The sequence below is a fragment of the Grampus griseus genome (assembly GCF_964374135.1).
Source record: "Grampus griseus genome assembly, chromosome: 11".
NCBI classification, from domain to species: domain Eukaryota; kingdom Metazoa; phylum Chordata; class Mammalia; order Artiodactyla; family Delphinidae; genus Grampus; species Grampus griseus.
The window spans coordinates 21,361,490-21,388,182 of NC_139005.1; the positions used below are offsets into that span (position 1 = coordinate 21,361,490).

Genomic DNA, 26,693 nt, shown 5'->3' on the forward strand with positions numbered 1-26,693 from the left:
AAAACTACTAGAGTTAATCAATGAATTTGATCAAGTTGCAGGATACAAAATCAATGCACAGAAATCTCTTGCATTCCTATACAGTAATGATGAAAAATCTGAAAGAGCAATTAAGGAAACACTCCCATTTACACCTGCAACAAAAATAATATAATACCTAGCAATAAACCTATCTAGGGAGACTAAAGACCTGTATGCAGAAAACTATAATACACTGATGAAAGAAATTTAAAATGATACCAACAGATGGAGAGATATACCATGTTTTTGGACTAGAACAATCAACATTGTGAAAATGACTATAGTATCCAAAGCAATCTACAGATTCAATGCAATCCCTATAAAACTACCATTGGCATTTTTCACAGAACTAGAACAAAAAATTTCACAATTTGTATGGAAACACAAAAGACCCCAAATAGCCAAAGCAATCTTGAGAAAGAAAAACAGAGCTGGAGGAATCAGGCTCTGGGACCTCAGACTATAGTTCAAAGCTACAGTAATCAGGACAGTATGGTACTGCCACAAAAACAGAAGTATAGATCAATGGAACAGGATAGAAAACCCAGAGATAAATCAGCACACGTATGGTCAACTTATCTTTAATAAAGGAGGCAAGAATATACAATGGAGTAAAGACAGCCTCTTCAATAAGTTGTGCTGGGAAAACTGGACGGCTACATGTAAAAGAATCAAATTAGAACACTCCCTAACACCATACACAAAAATAAACTCAAAATGGAATTAAAGACCTAAATGTAAGCCCAGACACTATAAAACTCTTAGAGGAAAACATAGGCAGAACACTCTATGACATAAATCACAGCAAAATCCTTTTTGACCCACCTCCTACAAAAATGGAAATAAAAACAAAAATAAAGAAATGGGACCTAATGAAACTTCAAAGATTTTGCACAGCAAAGGAAACCATAAACGAGACCAAAAGACAACCCTCAGAATGGGATAAAATATTTGCAAATGAAGCAACTGACAATGGATTAATCTCCAAAATTTACAAGCAGCTCATTAAGCTCAATATCAAAAAAACAAACAACCCAATCCAAAAATGAGCAGAAGACCTAAATAGACATTTCTCCAAAGAAGATATACAGACTGCCAACAAGCACATGAAAGAATGCTCAACATCTTTAATCATTAGAGAAATGCAAATCAAAACTACAATGAGATATCATCTCACACCAGTCAGAATGGCCATCATCAAACAATCTACAAACGATAAATGCTGGAGAGGGTGTGGAAAAAAGGGAACCCTCTTGCACTGTTGGTGGGAAAGTAAATTGACACAGCCACTATGGAGAATAGTATGCAGGTTTCTTCAAAAACTAAAAATAGAACTACCATACGTCCCTGCAATCCCAATACCTGGCATACACCCTGAGAAAACCATAACTCAAAAAGAGTCATGTACCACAATGTTCACTGCAGCTCTATTTACAATAGCCAGGACGTGGAAGCAACCTAAGTGTCCATCGACAGATGAATGGATAAAGAAGATGTGGCATATATATACAATGGAATATTACTCAGCCACAGAAAGAAACCAAATTGGGTTATTTGTAGTGAGGTGGTTGGACCTAGAGTCTGTCACATAGAGTGAAGTAAGTCAGAAAGAGAAATACAAATACTGTACGTGAACATCCTATATCTGGAACCTAAAAAAAAAAAAAAATGGTTCTGAAGAACCTAGGGGCAGGACAGGAATAAAGACGAAGATGTAGAGAATGGGCTTGAGGACATGGGGAGGGGGAAGGATAGCTGGGACAAAGTGAGAGAGTGTCATGGACATATATACACTACCAAATGTAAGGTAGATAGCTAGTGGGAAGCCACATAGTACAGGGAAATCAGTGTGGTGCTTTGTGTCCACCTAGAGGGGTGGGATAGGGAGGGTGGGAGGGAGACGCAAGAGGGAGGGGATATGGGGATTATGTATACATATAGCTGATTCACTTTGTTATACAGCAGCAACTAAGACAACAATGTAAAACAATTATACTCCAATAAAGATGTTAAATAAAATAAAATAAAATAACAACTAAATAAAACACTAGAGAGGTATTTAAGAAACTCAATACATTATCTTTATACTGTTGGCACTAGTCTACTAAAACACTGCTTAAAAATTTTTATGGTTTATTTAGTATTTAGTGAAATCTGAAAACAGCAACTAATTAACCTACTGAAAATTAAAACCAATATAACAGAGGATTTATGATCAGTGTCTTACTATTCTGTAGATGACACAGATTTGGGGGATTTTCATGTTGGTAATAAAGCATATTGTCCATCCATTGGGTATTTTTACATATTTATAAGGCTATTCAATAATAAAAGGAATGATTTATAGGTTGCCAATAAAAAGCCACCATGAATGGTAGAAACAAAAATTCCCCTCTCTGTACAGGTCTCAGCTTAGGACCTATTCCTCTTTTTCTCCACCTCACTCCCTCCTATTGTCCTGATTCCTGGCTTATAGGATTTACAGTGGGAAGGAGGAAGAGTGAAAAAGTAGTCAGATGAGGTAACAAGTGAGAGCAATTGACAAGAATTAACCAAAGTACAAATTTATGCAGATATTTGACTTGGCAAATGGAAATTTTATGCTGATTTAAAAGATATTGTTTGGATTATTTCAAAATAGATCTTGAAAACAGACCTCAATTGGCTCTTCACCACCTTTTACTTGATTTTCACCCATTTCTCCATTCTCATAGCTGCTGCTCTTCTCAACCCATAACTCGGATTTTTCTACAGTTAGTCGAAGCTGGTCTAGGTCTGCCTTGATTTGCTTGTAGTTATCTACGTCCTGATTGGACACCAGTAACTGTACCTGGAAACAGAATTGCAATCCTTAGTTTACTTAACTTACTTATGGAATTTCCTTTATTCCTATTTCATTTATGTCAAAAATCCCAAGTCTTTTTAACATATTTGCCCCTCAGTTGAAGTTTAGTATTTCTAGAATATTTATGAATATTTTATATATATTTACATATATTTTACATATTTTAGATGTATATTGATCATGAAAATTCCCCTGAAAGTATCTGTGAACTCTACTCAATATATTCACATGTTATGAAGAATTATACATATAAAAAAGTGAGCCCTAGCAAAGCTTTTTAAAGTGTTAAAGAGTAATTTAAAATAAGAGATACCCTAACTCTAATTTTACTGCTAAAGTTAATTTTTCTGAGACTCTCTCTATTTGAAAAGAGGTAGAAGCATAAAAACAAGTGGAAGAAAACAGTGATACAGTCTAAACCTAAATTTATATGTATTGTGTGACATTTACAAATATATGAATAATTATCTGTATTTATATAATTACTCTTTTAATTATTTCATATTGTAACATACCCTTGTAAAACTTCCTAATGAAGATCAATGCTCTATTAAATAAATATTAGTGAAATACATGTAAGCCCTGAGATATTTCTCATTAATGGTCTCAAGATTGATATCATTCAAAGACAACAAAGAAAAAGATTAGATCCATCACAATTCCTTTCTTTTGGATTTCTACATTTTTTCAATCACGACATTTATTTCAGTGCATTACCCAAATTTATCAGTAAAATCTGGGGTCAAAATAACAGCACCGGCAACAAAATTCCTAATATGGTTTTATCTCCCAGTGCCCTCCTAAATTTTAGTGCCTGTCATTTACATTAAAGATATTAACTGAAAAATCACTTGTGGGGATCTCTTTCTAAAATAGATCAAGTCTTGGCCTAAGACAAGGCCATATCTATCTTTAAAAATAGAAAGTGTTCCCAGGGAAAGCTGCACAGGCTCATTAACTCTGCAACCATGAAGTCAGGTTGGATGTTATAAACAATATTTTCAGAGCCTCTGCTATGGAACTACTGAGGGCTACTGAATCTCACCTGTTTAAATGCCTGTAAAACTTCCGCTCTCTGGCTGAAGTGCTTGAACAGCAGCTGCAGGGCTCCTGATAGCAAAGGAGGGTAGTCATGCATGATCAGATGAATGAGGACCCGTAAAAATGTCCTGCCTCCTTCATCATCAAGTTGAACTGGATTTTTTTCCTTTCTATAAAACCAAAAATTATTCTAAAATAACTTATATTTACATAAAATTTAGTCAGAAGTGGTTAAAATTGTGTGTACATCCTCAGTTATCACCCACCCACCCCGCCAAAAAAAACTGGAAAGTATAAAGGAAGAAATTTTTACTCTTTTTTGGCCTCGGGTAACTAATGAGGAAACAAAACATAGAGAAAACTTGTGTTTGTCCATGACAGTAGGGGTGACCTAAGTCCCAGTTTGTCCAAGACTGAGGGGGTTCCCAAGATAGGCGACTTTGAGTAAGTGCACTGGGAAAGTAGCAGGCAAACCGGGATGATTTGGTCATCTAGGCAAAGACAAAAGATAGAATCTGAATCAATCCTGAAGCGTTTATTGAGAAGACATACTTGGCTGGATGTACATCAAGGACTGAACTTCCCCAGAGTCCAAAAACCTCTCCACGACAGGTGGTGAGGCACGGGGAAGGCAGTGCTCGTGCACACAGGCACACAGGCATCACCAGAGCAACTCTGCGAGTTTGGTGTATCCGGACTCTGAGCAAGATTCCCCTGATAAAAAGGCCACTTATTTTAAGATGAAAATCATACACTGGTTTATTCTCTCTTCTCGGGAATAATGAAATACTTGAATAGGAAAACACAGCAACAATAACAACAGCAAAAACTGGCAAAACAATATAAAAACAAACTTAAACCAAATGTTCACTAGAGATAAAAATCCTTTTGGGTTCCCCTGATTCCTCATTCTTGTCTTTCTTTCTAACCAAAGAAAATGCAGTGCCTTAGTACAGAAATTTGTTTAGGTACTCATGGCAAATCTATGATAAAAATGAATGCCAGAAACTCAATAATTTGTAGCTCAGACATTTTACGGTTTTGACTTTTCTTTTTGACTATTACTTTCATTTATGGGAAAAAAAGAAACAACCTAAAAACAGTGAGTAGCAGGGCACCTGACAGCAAAGGAGAATAGTCATGTCAGAGATGTTTCATTTTCCTTAATCATGGATATTTCCAATTGGCAGAAAATAGCGTTATTTCTCACTTATAAAGTTAATGATAACGTTGAAAGAAGTTACTTTCTTGCCTCCAATTTCTCAGATTTGGGGAAGCAACATTTTGCAAGAGGCAGCAATATTCATACCAGGAAACTTGAAGGGCGTTCGTGTGCTGTCATTATTTGAGCAAAGAAAAGCAAAGAATTCAGGGGAAAGTTCAATACACTGAACTCATGTCTCCTGTCTTTTTTTTACCTGACCTAAAGAAAAGCTATGCTTTCTCTTCTACAGTAAATTAGCAGCTTCATTTATGGCAGAAATTATGTTGGCAACGATAAAGGATCTAAAATTAAATAGATATAGCGAAGTGAACAATAAAGTGTCAATAAAATTCTAAGTAAAATCTTATTTACAAGAAAAAGACACATAAATGTTACTGTACCTTCCAGCAAACATAGTTTCTGCCTGAGCTGCAATTTCATCTATGTCAGGAACAACAGCTGCAAAGACAAATGGTAAAATCCATTCTTTATCATTTTATAATTAGGAGTCCCAATATTTATGATAATATTAGCTTACCTAAAAATACTTTTGTAATTTCTTTATGCCACCAAAAGTCAATTAACACTTTAAAAAAGTCACAATACAGTTCCCCTTATCGGTCAATATGTTAAACTGAAGTTTACATTTTAAAATATATATTGTTATAGTCAAAGATACATTTAAAAGATCAGAAAGGACCATTTACAAACTTTCCACATCTATATAAGTATGTATGTGTGTGTATATATATATATATATATATATACATATATATATATATATCTCAAGTACACACACACCTATATACACACATTTAATTTAAATGGGTAATGACATGGAAGGATAATATTTTTTAAAGAATCACAGTATACCTATACGGAACCTTGTTACTACATGGTACTTCCAAACATGATCTTTTAACCTAAGCTTACTTCTATAAATCCGTCCCTTCTTCTTCTGGGACAGGGTATTTGATTTTTTTTTTTTTTTAATGTGAACCAATCATGATTCTTCACTCATCCCCAACAATAACATTTTGAAAATATCTACGATAAGTACACAATTTATTTCTTACCTCCAAAAGTATGAAAAGAAAACAGAGCAAGACATAAAAAGGCAAAAAGAATTCTTCCCAGAATGCTATCTCTAATGAATACAACCAATTTAAGAGATCAGGTAAATCAGAGAGAACTGGTTTTCTGGGGATGCCCCTAGACTTTCCCTCCCACACTTTTACTGACACTTAGAGCTCCTGTTTCCAGAAGTCTGGCTTCTGAAAGCCAATAATTCTTATGCTAGTGTCAATGCAACTGCCAGCAAGACTTTCTGGTTCTGCCCTAACATTCCTGGAAATAGCCCTTTGGAGTTCTACAGTTCTGGGAAGCATAAAAAAACCAACACTGTTGCAAATGTTCCAAGGAGACTTCTAGCTCAGGACAGCTTAACCCCTTCCATAGAGGCATGCTGCCTTTGGATGGTACCGATGAGTCGGACAGCAGGACATTTGGTTGAGCATCTACATTAACTACACACTTATAATCATTGACTCATTCCTATCAAATCGATAGATGCACAAAGAAGAGGAGGCTTCCTGATGTTATCACAGTGGTTGTGGTTAAAAGAAAGTATCATATCTGTGTACAAATCCTGCCCCAGCAAAAGAATTCTGTTAACTGGCTAATTCTTCAATACAACATAGTTTCCAACTTGCCATGACTGGCCTGATCTATCCAGAAAAATGGTAATTTAATATACCTTAGGTTTCATAAGGTACTTTCCAGAGTCACAAAATTTTTACAATAAATTTTATGCTCTATGTCATTATGCTCCCACACTCACAGATAGAGTGGCTTCATTCTTACACATTTTAAATGTGAAAAACTGAAATATACTACCAATTTACAACCATGCAAGGAAATAGAGAATGAACGCATGCATACACACACACAATAAAGCCAACACCCACATCCAGACCATTGTGGGGAATGCCACGTCTTTTTTCTTGAGCGGGGTGATTCCTACAAAATACCTTTCCTCCTGAGAGCAGCATTTCGCACTATTCTTTGATCCAAGTCAAAAAAAGAAAACCAAAAAACCTTGGATTTTCACCAAAAGCGCATAATGCGTAAAAGATTCAGACTCTGAAACTAAAAGCTGGTTCTTTGAGAAGATAAACAAAATTGATAAACCATTAGCCAGACTCATCAAGAAAAAAAGAGAGAAGGCTCAAATCAATAGAATTACACATGAAAAAGGAGATGTAACAACTGACACTGCAGAAATACAAAGGATCGTGAGAGATTACTACAAGCAACTCTATGCCAATAAAATGGACAATCTGGAAAAATGGACAAATTCTTAGAAAAGCACAACCTTCCAAAACTGAACCAGGAAGAAACAGAAAATATAAACAGACCAATCAAAAGCACTGAAATTGAGACTGTAATTAAAAATCTTCCAACAGACAAAAGCCCAGGACCAAATGGCTTCACAGGCGAATTCTATCAAACATTTAGAGAAGAGCTAACACCTATCCTTCTCAAACTCTTCCAAAATATAGCAGAGCGAGGAACACTCCCAGACTCATTCTATGAGGCCACATCACCCTGATACCAAAACCAGACAAAGCTATCACAAAGAAAGAAAACTACAGGCCAATATCACTGATGAACATAGATGCAAAAATCCTCAACAAAATACTAGCAAACAGAATCCAACAGCACATTAAAAGGATCATACACCATGATCAAGCGGGGTTTATCCCAGGGATGCAAGGATCCTTCAATATATGCAAATCAGTCAATGTGATAAACCATACTAACAAACTGAAGGAGAAAAAACATATGATCATCTCTATAGATGCAGAAAAAGCTTTTGACAAAATTCAGCACACATTTATGATAAAAACCCTCCAGAAAGTAGGCATAGAGGGAACTTACCTCAACAAAATAAAGGCCATAGATGACAAACCCACAGCCAACATCGTTCTCAATGGTGAAAAACTGAAACCATTTCCACTAAGATCAGGAACAAGACACGGTTGCCCACTCTCACCACTCTTATTCAACATAGTTTTGGAAGTTTTAGCCACAGCAATCAGAGAAGAAAAAGAAATAAAAGGAGTCCAAATCGGAAAAGAAGAAGAAAAGCTGTCACTATTCACAGATGACATGATACTATACATAGAGAATCCTAAAGATGCTACCAGAAAACTACTAGAGTTAATCAAAGAATTTGGTAAAGTAGCAGGATACAAAATTAATGCACAGAAATCTCTGGCATTCCTATACACTAATGATGAAAAATCTGAAAGAGAAATTTAGGAAACGCTCCCATCTACCATTGCAACAAAAAGAATAAAATACCTAGGAAAAAATCTACCTAAGGAAACAAAAGACCTGTATGCAGAAAACTTTAAGACACTGATGAAAGAAATTAAAGATGATACCAACAGATGGAGAGATATACCATGTTCTTGGATTGGAAGAATCAACATTGTGAAAATGACTATAGTACCCAAAGCAATCTATAGATTCAATGCAATCCCTATCAAACTACCACTGGCATTTTTCACAGAACTAAACAAAAAAAGTCACAATTTGTATGGAAACACAAAAGACTCTGAACAGCCAAAGCAATCTTGAGAAAGAAAAACGGAGCTGGAGGAATCAGACTCCCAGATTTCAGACTATACTACAAAGCTACAGTAATCAAGACAATATGGTACTGGCACAAAAACAGAAATATAGATCAGTGGAACAGGATAGAAAGCCCAGAAATAAACCCATGCACATATGGTCAGCTTATCTTTGATAAAGGAGGTAAGAATATACAATGGAGAAAAGACAGCCTCTTCAATAAGTTGTGCTGGGAAAACTGGACAGCTACATGTAAAAGAATGAAATTAGAACACTCCTAACACCGTACACAAAAATAAACTCAAAATGGATTAAAGACCTAAATGTAAGACCAGACACTATAAAACTCTTAGAGGAAAACATAGGTAGAACATTCTATGACATAAATCACAGCAAGATCCTTTTTGACCTCCCTCCAGAGAAATGGAAATAAAAACAAAAATAAACAAATGGGAACTAATGAAACTTCAAAGCTTTTGCACAGCAAAGGAAACCATAAACAAGACCAAAAGACAACCCTCAGAATGGGAGAAAATATTTGCAAATGAAGCACCTGACAAAGGATTAATCTCCAAAATGTACAAGCAGCTCATGAAGCTCAATATCAAAAAAACAAATAACCCAATCCAAAAATGGACAGAAGACCTAAATAGACATTTCTCCAAAGAAGATATACAGATTGCCAACAAGCACATGAAAGAATGTTCAACATCATTAATCATTAGAGAAATGCAAATCAAAACTACAATGAGATATCATCTCACACCAGTCAGAACCATCATCAAAAAATCTACAAACAATAAATGCTGGAGAGGGTGTGGAGAAAAGGGGACCCTCTTGCACTGTTGGTGAGAATGTGAATTGGTACAGCCACTATGGAGAACAGTATGGAGGCTCCTTAAAAAACTACAAATAGAATTACCCTACAGCCCAGCAATCCCACTACTGGGCATATACCCTGAGAAAACCATACTTCAAAAAGAGTCATGTACCACAGTGTTCATTGCAGCTCTATTTACAATAGCCAGGACATGGAAGCAGCCATAGTGTCCATTGACAGATGAATGGATAAAGAAGATGTGGCACATATATCCAATAGAATATTACTCAGTCATAACAAGAAATGAAATTGAGCTATTTGTAGTGAGGTGGATGGACCTAGAGTCTGTCATACAGAGTGAAGTAAGTCAGAAAGAGGAAAACAAATACCGTATACTAACACATATATGTGGAATCTAAAAAAAAAAAAAAATGGTCATGAAGAATCTAGGGGTAGGATGGAAATAAAGACGCAGACCTACTAGAGAATGGACTTGAGGACATGGGGAGGGGTAAGGGGAAGTGAGAAAGTGGCATGGACATATATACACTACCAAATGTAAAACCGATAGCTAGTGGGAAGCAGCCGCATAGTACAGGGAGATCAGCTCGGTGCTTTGTGAACACCTAGAGGGGTGGGATAGGGAGGGTGGGAGGGAGGGAGACGCAAGAGGGAGGGGACATGGGGATATATGTATATGTATAGCTGATTCTCTTTTTATAAAACAGAAACTAACACACCATTGTAAAGCAAATATACTCCAACAAAGATGTTAAACAAACAAACAAACAAAAAAGAACACAGTACCTGGACTTCACAGAGTTGTGAAGATTACCAGAAAAACTGCATTCAAAGGACTGAGCACCAGTAGCAGCAAACATCCTCGCTGCCGTTCTAGGCAAGTTATTTAATTTCTATCTCAGTTCCTTCATTTTATTGGTGGAGATTATTTTGACATTTTTGTCTCATAGGAATACTTCTTGTTTTAAAACATAAAAGGAACTTTCAGGTTCTCAGGAAAACACCATCCAAAGAGGAAATATTGTCACAGAGGTGATACCTGATGGCAGCAATGTATCGGGAGAGCCATTGGTAGACGTTTCAGCATTTCCATTGTTCTCCCCAAATTCCTTCTTATATATTGACAGCATATATGAGATCCTATAATCCAGTCTGACACTCAGGATAAACTACAAGAAACATTAAAAACAACATAAGTTTCTTTCATCAGCCTGGTGTTTAAAAATTCATTACAGGACACCAAGAGCCACAGTACTATCAACATGTCACATGAACTAGTTAGAAACTTGATTGGTAAACTCTTATCACTTCTGTTACTTACATGATAATCAGTCATAACACTAAGAAAAGTGATGCATTTCCATTAGCCAATGTCAGTAAAATCCCTGAACAGTTTTTGGAAAGAAGAAAACCTGACTCTCCATGATTACTCTCAGAATATTCCAAGTAGAGGTATCTCCTGGGTCTGGATGAAGAGGTAACAATGACATAATTTCCCAAGCACTTTGCAGAGTTTTCACCGGCTCTGCAAGGAAAGTACCGGAGCTGTGACCCCCATTCAGGCACAGAAAGGCAATATTTCAGCTGCAATAGTGTGGATTCTGGCTACACCACAATGAATCCTGGATCTAGGCTACAAAAGGACAGCTTAAGTAATAGCATCTAATATACCAGGGATGTGCCTCCTTAGTGCCTGTTTTTCCTTGGGTCTGTGTTTTTGTCCTTGTTCTCCTTAATGGACGTACTGACAGAAACTAAGTGTCAATAAGGTTCCCGTCTGTGCTCGGCACTGAGAAGAATGCAAATGCCTGAAGCCCAGAGTCCTCAAGATGCCAGTGATTGAGTTGGGAAAACAAGATACAGCATTGTTAAAATAATTAGGAAATTAAGGAGGGCTACCTCACGTGGTATAGAATGCAGTGGAGATCAGAGAAGGAAAAAGTGTGTGCCACCGACATGAGTGGAGACGGGAAACAACAGAGAGCTGTACTTATACAGGGTGACCTTCCATCCCAGTTTGCCTGGGAGAGGCCTGGGTTGGCCTTCGCTCCCAGTATAATTATCATCTGTGTCCCCTACACTCTCTTGAGAGACTCTTATTGTTCCAGCAAACAGTAATGGTCAGGCAAGTTCCGAGAAAACTTGGTATTTGGTGGTATCTTCTCCCCCTAGCTCTACCTACGCCGCCATCATATCAGACTCCTCCCCCGCGCCCCCCTCCTGCTGCCCCCTTTCTCTCACTCTCTGTTCCACTCTTCTCAGTCCTGACAGCACAAGCTGGAATGCCTGCAGTTTCTCTCTTGCCTCCGCACATTCATTTCCGTTGTTCACTTTACCTTGAATATTCTTCTCCTCCACCCCATAATTAACCAGCTTTTGAGATATCCTCCAAGGTCCTATTTAAATCCCTTTTGAAATGAAGCTTTCCCTAGCTCCCCAGTCCGAATCAATTTTTCTCCTCTTTGCTCACCCAACACATTATTTACACCTACAGGTCCAAAGTTGAATCAACCTCCCTCCCTCCCTCCCTCCCTCCCTCCCTCTCTCTCTCTCTCACTCTCGCTCTCGCTCTCTCTCCCTCTCCCTTTTCCCCTTCTCCTCCTCTGCTAGACCTTTATGCTCCTCCTGGGCAGCAACCATGCTCTATGTTAGCTATGTTCCATCAAGTTCAACAAACGTGTTGAGCCAGCTACTGAGGAAGCTGCCAAGGGTACAGAAAAGGTACCGAGGATATAAAATCTGCCTTTGAAGAGCATATAATCCAGGAGGAAAAGTAAACACCAGAGAGACTCTTTTATTAATATGCAGTGAGCACTGTAACACATACTGGCTGAACTGATTCCAGTTAATATGGGAATTTTCAAAGCAGGAGACAGATTGTGGGAGAAGAGGGCTGAGAAAGAGCCAGTGGATTTGGCAGCCCCGAGCAGAGGGTGGGAGCAGAAGCTAGACTGTGGGTGCATAAAAAGAAGGGTGTTTTTTAAACAAACTTATGTAAAGAACAGATTATTAAAACATGAATTAATGAAACCTTTATTAGCTTTTAGGTGAAGATTAGCGTTCAATGAATTATATTTTATAAATAGAGCCAAAATTCAAACTATCATCCTCTACTATATTTAATTATGAAAAAGAATGGAAGGTAGAAGAGAAGGGGGGAAAGGGAAGAATAAAAAGAAAGTCAGAGAAAGAGAGTTGAGAAAGAGCTGAAGACAGATAGAGGGGGAGAATAAGAGAGAAATAAAAAGACTAAAAGAAATACAAGAAATGATGGGGAAAAGAAAGGAAGAGCCTGAGAGGAGGAAGAGATGGCAGAAAGCAGGAAACTTGCTTAAGGAATGTGGCTACAAAGAAATTCTTGAAGGGAAGTTCTAAGAAAGAAACATTCAGGAGCAGCACATGGGAACACAGACACAGCCCATCAAACTCAGACATGGAGGCACAAAAATCAGAGCAAGAACAGAGGTTCAAGAAGAAATACATAAAGAACCCAAAGAGGCAGCAAAAGCAAGTCAGCGCTAGCCTGCCCTGCCACAGTATCTCCATCTCATCGTTTTTTAGCTGTTAGGGACTGTTTTGTAAATGCTGCTTTTCTGAACTGTCATTGGGCTAAAACGAGGACACGTATTTCAGAGGCTCTCCCATGAGGAGAAGGAGGCTAAGCTGGAGGCCCATTACCCACAGGTCAGGTGCTCAACACCTTCCACAGGTTAAGAACAGGACAACTGAGTGATTTCTCCGGGTCACGAACACAGGGTTGGGAGGGCTGCCAATATTTCTCAGGATTCGGCCTTTGGAACTCCTGGAGGAACTGTGAAATCTTTTATGATTATAAATCTAATTACTTTAAATAAAAATGTACAGACCCTTCCAGGACTACTAACCCACTTCTGGTAGCTCAGTCTACATTAAATGATGATGAAAGACTTAGTAAACTGTTTCCAGAATTTTAATAGATCCTCAAAAACTCCAGACTCCATTCTTCGAATCTGGAATAAATGCTATAATTAAAGGATCATAAAACTACTTTCCAAACTTAAAAAAAAAGGCTAAGAATTCCTAGCTACAGTAATGGGGAATTTATCCACTAAACCACTGGTCATGAAATAGTAATTTACCCCCTTGAAATTCATAGAGATAGGTATTAGACTAGGTTAATTTTAAAATATATATATTATTCCTAGGCTCTTAGAAACGAAATCAAGAGAGATAGTCACTTACATAAAATACTAAAAATAATTATTAACATTTTTGTCAACAAAAATAAAATTTTATTTGAGTTTCTTACTACGATAAATCTGTATACGTAGAATCATATGTCTAATTCAATTAAAAATAGAAAAACAGTTGGAATTCAATCTTAACTTTGCCTACTCTGAAATCCTTCTTAAATAAAGGTAAAATTTAATCAGGGTCAATGCTAAATGAGAAAATACACATGAAAGAAGTTATGTCAACCTCAAAGCGCTCCACATTTGTTAGGTACCATCATTAATATATTATATTTAGTGAGAATTCACACATGTAATTAATATGTTAAATAGTGTCAGTGTGAGATTTCTTACCAGGCTTATCATTCATGTAAAAGACATAAAATTAGATCAATACCACTTCAGAATATTTACACAATGATCTGGAACAAAATGTGTAAGAAGTTAAACCAATAGGCACAGTTAGGTGTTTTGTCACTTCCCTTCCATTAGGCCCTGTACCTGTAAAATCTCAATAATCTTCAGCTTGGTGTCCATGACAGTGACATCCTCGTGCTCGGCGGGGCTCCCCTGCTTGCTGGGATGCAGGCTGGGCTGGATGTCAGGCACACTCATGGGGAAGATGGAACCTCTGCTGAGCACCATCTGGGTCATCAATTCTCCCACCCCATGGATGGTTCTCATGACATTGTTTCCTGGCACGAGAAAAGTCCTTAAGTCAACACACACGCCACCTCGGGAGACAGCTGTTATATCCAGTTGGCCACAACCAGACTGAAAATGTGGCAGGAAGAGTACTAAGGATGGGAATGAATAGCCTTGCTCCAGCTATTTCCTTGCCGATAAAGTTAAAATAGTGCAGACACATTTCAAAATGACAGATTTTAGAATTGAAAGTTTACTTTTCTCAGAAAGTGCTTTCAAATGACACACTGCAGGTGAGCTGTCGGTAGCTCTAACAATATCCTAATCAGGTCCTTCTAGAGCACAGTAAGTCCTACCAACTACCGCACCAGTAGGCACTAACTCTTACAATAATGAGGAAGAAAGGTTATCAATCTCTACAATAAAGGGCATTGCAAGTGAGGATACAAAGACTATATGAAAACATTTAAATTAGTGTCCTAACCCTACCCTCAAACCAAGGACTTTTTAGCTTTGCTTTCGTAATGCTTGTGAAAAGAGCTTAGGAGGAGGATTTTTACAGCTTCATTTTAAGAAAAGCTCTTATCTAGAGAGGAAGCACCATTTTATCCATTCCTGCATCAATCTGAATAGAAAATTGTAATTCAAAATCCACAAAAAGCAGCTACGTTTGAGATAATTAGGGAAACAAATTATTGACAAATGATCATTTTCAACGAGGTGTTACTCCTTTTCTGTGTCTTCTCCTGAGTTTGGCTTCTCATTTAATTTGTCCTCCAATAAAACTGCCCACGCACTCATTCCTCACACTGACCACAAGCAGTTGTACCAAAGGATCCTCCTGCCACTGTTATGATTTACCCTCTCCAGCTTAACTGCTGTTTCTCACGTCTAAATCCCTACAACAAGCAACAAGGATTTGCAAGAACAACTGTCTACTTTCTCTTCAGAACAGTGGTCTTTGCTTCGTGGGTGTTCGTGGAGCTTTGCCTCAAGCAAAGGCCTAAGAACCTGGCAAAGAATTTTCCTTTCTCCCAGTGTCTCAGGGTGTAAACCAAGAGAAAGGGAAATGGAAATAAGATGGGATGAGATAAAACTTTAAGCTCTAAGCAAAGAGCATAAACTGTGGGAATACCTACAGGATTGAAAGGCAAACAAATAAAGAAAAGGAAAATATGTAAAGGATGACTTCACGGTCCTATGCGCAGACCACAGTTACCATGGAGCCAGTGGTAACCAATATTATTTGTACATTGTGAAAGGTGAAATGCTTTTTAAAATTCATTATCTTATCCATAGATGAAATTAGTATATGTACAAGAGGGTGGTACTGAAATAGTACATTTTTGAGTAGGCAATGAAGGAACATTTTTTCTAGAGTGGCACCTTCCAGGCAGAAATTAATTTGGGTTTTCATTCTGAGAATCTAGGAACTTTTATTACACTGCTGCTTGCATAAGCCAAAAAAAGGGATAAGAAAAAAATATATGAAGGATAATTTCCAAGTTTGGACAGGGTTGAGACAAAGGATTTGAGACAGCCCCATTTTCTAACAGAAAAACCTGTAATGAGGCAGAATGCTTCACTGTCTATGGTTCTCATACAATCATAACAGTTGAGTATTTCCGAGTCCCCCCATAGATTGCAGGGATACAATCTGGTTGTTGGCAATAGTTCTGGGTCATCGATGTTCAACCAGTACATTTACCCGAGCCTGGATTCTAGCATGTATATGTGTTAGCCTCCAAGAGATGCTTTCTCACCACCAACACAGAACAGGCTCCTCTGTTATTCTTACACTTGAGTCACACAAAAATCCTTGGCACCCAGTGTCTGCATCTTATTTAGATTTGCATGGAAAATATCATTTAATCTAAATGATTGTTACATACAAAACATTCACTCAGACAATTCTTTCCCCCAAATATAGATCTTGTCACCAAGAAATTAAAATCTAGAGGCCAGAAACATAATAATATATAACACATGTCGTCAATGAAATGGGAGGGTTCATTCCAGTGATACCACATCCTTAGATGCCTGTGGCACGTGGTTGCCACACAACTCGCCTAACATCTCCATATATGGGCAACTCTGAGTTTGCAAATTAAAAGATGCTACATTTTCGGGCTTCCCTGGTGGCGCAGTGGTTGAGAGTCCGCCTGCCGATGCAGGGGACACGGGTTCGTGCCCCAGTCCGGGAAGATCCCACATGCCGCGGAGCGGCTGGGCCCGTGAGCCATGGCCGCTGAGCCTGCGCATCTGGAGCTTGTGCTCCGCAACGGGAGAGGCCACGACAGTGAGAGGCCTGCGTACCGCAAAGAAAAAAAAAAAGATGCTACATTTTCTAGAGTTGCTTGGTGGTGATGAGAAGTGCTTCAATTAGGAACTACTACAGCTTGGAAAACATAAGTCAAACACCACATAAATAACAGACATGCAAGGCTCCTGGTATCCATTTTTCCACAGAAAAATTTCTAATTCTAGACTGCTGAGATAAGTCAAAGGTGATCGGTCTTCAGCAATGCAAAAGAAGAAATCTATTTCTCTTCTCAACCATAATTAGTTAATACTACTGAAAAGTTTTCAGTGAAAGGGCTACTGTATCATAATATAAATCCTCTGGATAAATTCAGGTTTTCTATGTCTTTTATATTAACTCAACAACTAGAATTTGCATGTATGTATAAAGTATATTGAAATGGTGTGAAAAATGGAGTCATCTTCGTTAGGTAAAAGTACAGAGGAAAGAATTGCTTAGAAACAAAAGCAGATAGACTGTCCAGGTTCTTTCATTATATGATTGTATAGATATTTTTACTAATCCTAATTCCCTCAAGAGAAAAACCCCAAAGTAAGACAAGTACAGTAAATGCATACTAGAAATGGTAACTGGGAACGGGTTGAGCGTTCACTGCTTTATTTCTTTGATGGTTCCAGTGAGCCAAGTTTCCATTACCAATTCCAGAGACGTGAAAAGCAATAAGGAATTTACATAACACTAAAGCTGTGCTGACCGTGATTTAATTCTTCGTTATTCCAAAGTCATTTTACTGCCGGTAATCATACTATAGGCTTCAACAATCATTAAGAGTTATGTGGATTTATAGACAGTATAAGAGATTTAACAGAATCTTACATGATTGACATTTACCTTACTTCCCTTGGTGTTTTATTTAAAGTCATCTTTATCTGTTACCTCTTTCTATTAGAAATACTTTTCTCCTACGAACACATAAGAATAAAAAGGATAATCTGAATTTTCCAGTTGTTTAGATTTCAGATAGACACTTCTGAAATCTTCTAAACATTTATAAGAGATAATAGACATATTTGATAAGAGTTCTGTGAATAACTGTTCACAGCAATTTTCTCGTTTAGTGACTACCAAAGGCAGTTCTCAATGCTTTATAGTAATAGAAGCCAAAAAATGGATAACCCCAAAACCATTCTTATTTCCCTTAAACATATTTTTATAGTTGGACTTGGAAAAATGTATCTGCTGTTATTATAATTCATTTGAAACAGAATGATGTTAAACCATAAAGACATGTTTCAGGACATCTTCCTACTTCCCCTCCCTGCTCAGCAGCTCCTTATAAACTTTCACTTGCTGGAAAATGCCTACACTCTCTAGAACTAGAGTAGTTTTTTCTATTTTGAACATTCTCTGGAGCAGTGCTTCCTCCCAGCGGTTAGGGTCTGGGTTATAAAAGGACTTTTCTGATGCAAAAAACCCAAAAACATTAACACAAGATCAAAACCTTAGTTAAGCTAGTGATATAAGCAGAGTAATAGGGAACATGGTATCAACCTGGACTAAAAGAAAGATCAAGATTTAACATCTTAGAAGACAATAAATAACCAGCACTCCCAGTTCAAAGTCAGATCACAGTATTTTGGAGAACTACATATCCAGTCCATGAACTTCTTTTTTTTTTTTTCCCCAATGATATTTTATTTTTTTAATTTATTTTATTGAAATATAGTTGATTTACAATGTTGTGTTAGTTTCTGGTGTACAGCCAAGTGACTCTGTTATACATAAATATACATATTCTTTTTCATATTCTTTCCCATTATGGTTTATTACAGGATACTGAATATAGTTACCGGTGCTATACAGTAGGACCTTGTTGTTTATCCATTGTATATATAATAGTTTGCATCTACTAATCCCATCCCTCCCCTCCCCTCCCTTCCCCTTGGCAACCACAAATCTGTTCTCTATGTCTGTTAGTCTGTTTCTGTTTCGTAGATAAGTTCGTGTCATATTTTAGATTCTACGTATAAGTGATATCATATGGTATTTGTCTTTCTCTTTCTGACTTACTTCACTTAGTATGATAATCTCTAGGTCCATCCATGTTGATGCAAACAGCATTATTTCATTTTTTTATGGGTGAGTAGTATTCCATTGCATATATGTACCACATCTTCTTTATCCATTCAGGCAAACAGAGTTTTTAATCTATGAGCTGGAGCTGGCGGGAACTTGGTATTCGTCTGCCTGGAGGTCTCTTACCCAGATGGTCGCTTGGCTCACTCCCTCAAAATCCTTTCTGATTTCTGGTTTAATGTCCCCTCCTCAGATCTCTTCCAGCCATCCTCTCTAAAGAAGGATTGCCATCACTCTGGATCCTGCTTTACATTTCAGTCATGGCATTATCACTCTCTCACACCATATTTTATATTTGTTTATGTGGTTATTGTATCCTCCCTCAAAAAAGAACATAAACTCCATGAAGACATGGATTCTATCTAGTTTTTGCTCTATCTCCAACACCAGGAATAGTGCCTGACACGTAGCAGCCATTCCATACATGCTTGTTAGATTACTGCACAAGTAAAAAAAAAGTTGGATCAACAAACCAATTATTAGAAATGATAATTTGGGATTTCCCTGGTGGTGCAGTGGTTAAGAATCCACCTACCAAGGGACTTCCCTGGTGGAGCAGTGATTAAGAATCCACCTGCCAATGCAGGGGACATGGCTTCCATCCCTGGTCCAGGAAGATCCCACATGCCGTGGAGCAACTAAGCCCATGTGCCACCACTACTGAGCCTGTGCATCACAACTACTGAAGCCCGTATGCCTAGAGCCTATGCTCCACAAGAGAAGCCACCACAGTGAGAAGCCTGCACACCACAACGAAGCATAGTCCCCGCTTGCTGCAACTAGAGAAAGCCCGTGCGCAGCAACAAAGACCCAACGCAGCCAAAAATTAATTAATTAATTAAAAAAAAAAAAAAAAAAGAATCCACCTGCCAATGCAGGGAACACAGGTTCGATACCTGGTCCACGAAGATCCCACATGCCGCGGGGCAACTGAGCCCGTGCACCACAGCTACTGAGCCTGAGTGCTAGAGCCCGGGAGCCACAACTACGGAGCCCACGCACCACAACTAGTGAAGCCCATGTGCCTAGAACCCGTGCTCCACAACAAGAGAAGCCACCGTAATGAGAAGCCCATGCACTGCAACAAAGAGTAGCCCCCGCTCGCCGCAACTAGAGAAAACCCACACACAGCAATGAAGACCCAATGCAGTCAAAAAAATAATAATTATTTTTATAAGGCTTATATAAAAAATTAGATATTAGTACACTAAGGGTAAGTTTCATCAAGGTGAGTTTTTGCTTGTTTTCTTTTATACTTTCTTAATTTTCTAATTTTTTTCTAAAAGCATATATAATTTCATGTTACTTAAAAACGTATTTGTTAAAAAGAAAAACATGTTTAATACAATAGATAACAATAAGATAAGGAAAATCATGGAATCTGACTTTATCAAGGGCATATCACATCCCATGTACTTTGCTAGGCCACATACACTGTTCACAGCAGGTAGGGAGGTGGGGAACCCATCTCATTTTACACGGCCAGAAAGTGGCAGAGCCTCAGATTCAGGTCAACTAATGTCAATGTGCATCTTTTCCCCACACCATGTTGCTTCACTAAAGGCTATCACCTTCCAAGTTTCCAAAGATTGTATACTAGAACTCAGAAACCTACCAAATGCAGAAAGAAAATATCCTAGTTAAAACTGTGTACTGAAAACGTAGAATTACTATTAATCATATCATGAATCTGCTCACATTATTCTCAAGTGATTTTATCCACCAGTTATTATTATATAATGAACCAACACTACTCGTGGCATTATGTTTATATGACACAATTTAATTTTAAGGGCAGCCCCTGTTCAGAAACTATTTATTAGGTAACCAATGTTCATCTGGCTCTTATATTAGGGATATCGAGGATGGGAGGACACAAGAGAAGTAGAGAGTTTATAATAGTGCTAAGAAAACAGAAATCATGTCTCCCCCCCCCCCCAACTGAAGATCAAATACAAAGCAAATAAGATAGTAATAGTATAGCATGGACGGTATACAAAATTGCTTAGGATGTTTATTTTAATTGGGAAAATTATCTTAGGGTGAGGAGAGTGAAAGGCAGCTTCACTGAAGAGATACAATTTTGAACTAGGCTTTGAATGGTGTAAAGGATTTAGATTACTGTGATCTTTCTCAAATCACTTTGCCATCCGACGCTCAGAACCTTAATCCTAATAAAATAGGTCCCAATTTCTTGTGAGAATAAAATTATATAATGTGTGCAAAAAAACATGAAGAATGGAAAATACCATATAATTGTATTACCTCAAAATGAAAAATGGAGGACACATGCATGTTTTCACTACAGCCATGAAAAACAGCTCTTCTCTATTTCATTATGTTCTATTATAGTGGTCGCCACCTTAGTAATGAGCCTGTGGTCCATCACATAATCATAGCTCATTACCTCTTACACTATGACATGGTTGACACAAAATATCACCTCTAAAAGGAGAAGTCTTGCAGAGGAATGATTTATAAAGAATACTCAATGGCCAGAGTAGATGATATGACACCTAATTTTCTTCATTCTGAATAAACAATCGTTGAACACAGTATGTTGATAAGCCATTTACAGACTCCAACTTTCCAAGACCTTAGAGACAGAACAGGGCTTCCCTGGTGGTGCAGTGGTTAAGAATCCGCCTGCCGATGCAGGGGACACGGGTTCGAGCCCTGGTCTGGGAAGATCCCAAATGCCATGGAGCAACTAAGCCCATGCGCCACAACTACTGAGTCTGCGCTCTAGAGCCCACAAGCCACAGCTACTGAAACCCACGTGCCTAGAGCCCGTGCTCCACAACAAAGAGAAGCCACTGCGATGAGAAGCCCGCACACCGCAATGAAGAGTAGCCCCCATTCACTGCAACTAGGGAAAGCCTGTGCACAGCAGCAAAGACACAACGCAGCCAAAAATAAATAAAAATAAAATAAATACATTTATTAAAAAAAAAGAAACAGAACAAAGCAAAACCTACTAGAAACATGTTACTAAAGTATAGTAATGTTATTAGCCGTCTTTTTCTGAATATCAAGTAGACTGCTTAGAGGGAAATTATTTCCCATCCCACACCCTAAAGAAGTGTTATTCAAAGTATAGATTGAAAAAGCAATTCATACAAAACACTGGTTAAGTCCTACATCTTATTTTGGATTTCATCACTGTCAAATACTGACAAAGTCATTTCAGTATTCCAAACCTCAAGATTTCATTTTAATTTGCCAAACTGATCTTTAATTCTTAACAGCTGGTAATGCAAGCAATAAGTGGACTTACATACTATTTTTATAATTGAGATGTAAATTAAATACAGTGCAATACACAGATCTTAAATGGAAGATTTTAGTAGTTTGGACAAGAAGGACCCATATAAACCACAGGGTATCCAGATATTCAGACATTTCCGTTACCCCAGAAAGCTCTTTTGTGCCCTTTCCCAGTTATTGAGCTCTACATTCCCCCTCACCACCACCACCAAAAACAACCACTCCTTTGATATATCTTACCATAGAGATATAAACTGAATAGTGTACAGTTTCATAGGTATATGATTTTAGTTAACTGATTATGGCCAAAGAGTACTATTAAATTAATCACTGTTAAAGTACAGAAGGGCCTCTAGTTCCTTGCTGATCTGTTGTTGCCTCACCCACATAAGTATTTTTGTCAGTGACAGGTGAAGTCAGAAAGAGCATGTTTTGCAAATGCAAAGACAACATGAAACAATGAAGGATAACTAATATAGTAAATGATTCCATCAAATCCCAAAACTACATGGACAGGTTGAAAACTAATGGATTAAAATCAATAAAACCAAGAGCTGGTTCTTTGAAAGGGTAAACAAAATTGACCAACCTCTGGCCAGGCTCACCAAGAAGAAAAGAGAGGACCCAAATAAACAAAATAAGAAATGAAAAAGGAGAAATCTCAGTTGACACTGCAGAAATCCAGAAAACCATAAGAGAATACTATGAACAATTAATTATACGCCAACAAATTTGACAACCTAGAAGAAATGGACAACTTTCTAGAAACATACAGCCCATCAAAACTGAATCAAGAAGAAATAGATGATATGAACAGACCGAACACTAGAAGTGAAATAGAATCTGTAATTAAAAAAAAAAAAAAAAAACTCCCTACAAACAAAAGTCTAGGACCAGATGGCTTCACAGGCGAATTCTACCAAACATGCAAAGAAGAACTTATACTGAGCCTTCTCAAATTCTTCCAAAAGATTGATGAGGAGGAAAGACTCCCAAAGATATTCTATGAAGCCACCATCACCCTGATACCAAAACCAGACAAAGACACCACCAAAAAAAGAAAATTAAAGGCCAATATCTTTGATGAATATAGATGCAAAAATTCTCAACAAAATATTAGCAAACCGAATCCAGCAATACATAAAAAAGATCATAGACCACGACCAAGTGGGATTCATCCCAAGTTCACAAGGAGGGTTCAATATGTGCAAATCAATCTATGCATTAACAAAAGAAAACCAATGGGTTAAATCCAACAAAGTAAAATCAAAATATAAAATGCCCTGCCATTTAGGTCCAAATAAAACCAACTCAAGTATGTGATGGGAAAATGTGATGTTAACAGAGCACAAACTAGAACTTTCGTTTCATTCAAGTTCAGTAGAAATCAATACTATGTCATCATTACCAAAAACATTCATTTTCATCTAGACTGTATTACAAAAGAAAAGTGTTTATTATGAATGAGAAAATGACTTTTCTTGCCATATCAGTGATCAAAAATATTAGAAACATAAGAGGAACTGTTAAAGAAACTGCTGGTGATGACACAGAGAGGAGGAGATATTCAGGTGACATGCCGGCCATCTGCAAACATAGAAAGAACTGATATGTGAAAGTGAGGCTAGATTTCCACATGGCTCCAGGGAACAAAAGTAGGGCTGCTTGTTGGAAGTGAGAGGGAGGTATATTTAGGATAACCTAACAAAAGAGACAATATTTGGAGCTGTTGTAAATAAGAAAGGCCTACCTTTTGCAGCAGTAAAATCTTGGTCACTCAGGTGTTCCAAAAGATCCTAGATGACCATTTGCTACAGGTACTATGAAGATCTGAAGTTCATACAGACGATTTCTACAGTCCCTTTACGTGCTAACATTCTACAAATCTATGATTGGGTTCCAATAAGGTGCCTTAGTAGGTCACTGGTGGATGCTCTTGACCAGAAATTGAGGGAACTGAGGAACCTACCCCAGTGTATTGAGGCATTAGATTCTGAGGGTCAAACAATTGGATGAAATAACTGAGTAGAAAGAAGGTGAGGACAACCTGGTCCTCTTTGGTCATTCTCATTATTTGTGAGGTCATCTAGGTATTGATTCTGTCCTATTAACTCAATTTGGTAATGTCAGTAGCTCTTCCTGGCTGCCAGGAATCATTTACACCACTCCTACAGAACTCCAGAGGTTTTGGAGTCACTTTATAGCTTAGAGAATAAGAATAAACTCCACACTAAACTGTGGAAGGTGCTTCATCCATTGTGTGGCTGATACCTTTGGGAAATCAAAACCCAAAGTACTATAGACAATGCCTTTGTTTCCAACACATCCCAGAGAAATACAGATGAACCTACAGAGTCTTCTGCCTCTACTGAGTTAAATTAATTACAAAGTATAACAAAAATATTTTTATGTATCATAAATTTATGTGAGAAACCCCTGACTGAGAGAACTAGAAGGCAGTTATAGAGTTGCTTCCTGACTTAGTGTAATATGGAAGTTATGCATGCATCATACCCATTAAATCCTCCTGAAATTTATGAACCTACACAGTTAGCAAGGGAATATTTGAACCATATTATTCTGTTAAGATGGTGCACCAAACCTAAATGCTCACAGACGAATGGATTAAAAAGATGTGGTATATATATATTCAACCAAATACTACTCAGCCATAAAAAAAGAATGAAATAATGCCATTTGCATCAGTGTGGATGGACCTAGAGATTATCGTACTAAGTGAAGTAAGTCAGAAAGAGAAAGACAAATACCATATGATATCACTTACATGTGGAATCTAAAATATTATACAAATGAATTTATTTACAATACTGAAACAGACTCACAGACATAGAAAACAAACTTACGGTTACCAAAGGGGAAAGCCAGGGTCGGGGGAGGAGGGATAAATTAGGAGTTTGGGATTAGCAGATGCAAACTATTATATATAAAGCCGATGAACAACAAGTTCCTACTGTGTAGAACAAGGAACTAATTATATTCAATATCTACCTGTAATAAACCATCATGGAAAAGAATATAAAAAAGAATATATTACACATATGTGTGTGTGTGTATATACACACTTATAACTGAATCACTTTCCTGTACACCAGAAACTAACAAAACACTGTAAATCAGCTATACATCAATTATAAAAAAGAGATGGTGCAGAGATTGTGAAAAGGTATAACATTAATCACTAAAATTGTAGAAACAAAATACCAGGAAGTATTTTAACATGAACTGGCATTTGTCATGTTATCTCCCATTCATTGGAAGTTTTGAAAGCCAGATTAAAAGTTCTTAAGTAATAAAAGAAAAACAATTATAAATCTGAGATGTCATGATCTAGAAAATATCCTTATCATTCAAATACATATTTATATAAAACATGTAGGTTACATACATTCATCAAATATATGTCACTCAGTAAATACTTCTGAAAGCCAAGTATGCATGTTATGTTAGGCATGGTACAAGTCAGCTATGGAAACAGAAACAGAATGCATTTTCATAGCTTTTCTCCCCACTTCTGGCTCTCTCAGTCAATAATTTTGAATCTTTATTATTGAATTTTCTAGGTAGTAATTCTAAGAGTCATGGAGCCCTTCATAAGTCTACTAGGAAAAACAGACATAAAAAATTTCAACACTAACAAAAAAAAGTCACCAACATACATTTGGAATATTAGGGTCTCTAAATATTTTTGTCCTTCAAATGCATGTTTATATAAGGCATGGCACATACATTCATCCTAGTGATAAGCGAGTTATGAAAGTATATATGAAATACAGAAGTAGCTCATAGCAAAGTGTCCTGGAGGATAAAATTGTTTCGTATTACTGGGGCAACAGCAAGAGACAGAACTAGAGACGTCTAATGCAGATTATGAAGACCTGTGGGCTTCTTAGGGAACTGGGTTGTTACTCTCTAAGAGATGATGATAACTAGTAAGAGGTAGAGGATGTGATTCAGAAGGATCCTTATGTGGGAATGTGGAGAAAAAGCCAAAAACAGCGTCAGGCAGAACAGCAGGGAGCGAAAAGGAACATCCAACTTCAAGATATTTAAGCGGTAACAGTTTTAAGACTTGTGTTTCAAACTTTGCTTCTGAGACAATCCCAACAACGGTTCACGAAGGCGAGATTCTTGGCTTAAATTTTTTTTTTGGATCTGACTTGCGAAGTCACCTCAAGTTAAATCAAAACTCTTTAATAAACACCCACTGTTTCATGTTAAACTTTCTTGGGAAACTTGGAAAAAGTAGAAAGCAGAGTCCCTGCAGATGAAGAAGTCATCTGTACAGAAAGTAGTGTAACAGCCGAAAGCACATCCGCGGCAGGGCTGTTGGTTTTTGTGAAGAACTAGAGAAAAAGAAAAAGAAAGCTGAATTCAAAATGTGGCTCAGCAAGCTACAGGCTGCATGGTCTCAGGGCAAGTGTTTACCCTCTGTACGAGCACATGTCCTGGGCACAATGTGGCCACAAAACCTACTTGCTGGATTGTGACAAGGATTTCAGATAAAAATATGCAAGACTTTGATGTGTGCTAGGCGTTAAATATAAATAATAGATTCCCTT

General features: G+C 37.6%; 1 protein-coding gene across 4 annotated transcripts in view; it reads right to left on the minus strand.

Annotated features, from left to right (window-relative positions):
* ITPR2 (inositol 1,4,5-trisphosphate receptor type 2) overlaps nucleotides 1-26,693 on the minus strand; it is a gene marked incomplete at its 5' end in the record, with an annotated part of 524,405 nt that overhangs the window by 300,973 nt on the left and 196,739 nt on the right. For all 4 annotated transcript variants that reach the window (XM_082665011.1, XM_082665010.1, XM_082665012.1 and 1 more), the window contains 5 exons: nucleotides 2,678-2,851; nucleotides 3,912-4,077; nucleotides 5,513-5,570; nucleotides 10,631-10,760; nucleotides 14,304-14,497. In XM_082665011.1, the coding sequence (XP_082521137.1) occupies nucleotides 2,678-2,851; nucleotides 3,912-4,077; nucleotides 5,513-5,570; nucleotides 10,631-10,760; nucleotides 14,304-14,497 (722 nt within the window). The remainder of the gene's footprint in view (nucleotides 1-2,677; nucleotides 2,852-3,911; nucleotides 4,078-5,512; nucleotides 5,571-10,630; nucleotides 10,761-14,303; nucleotides 14,498-26,693) is intronic.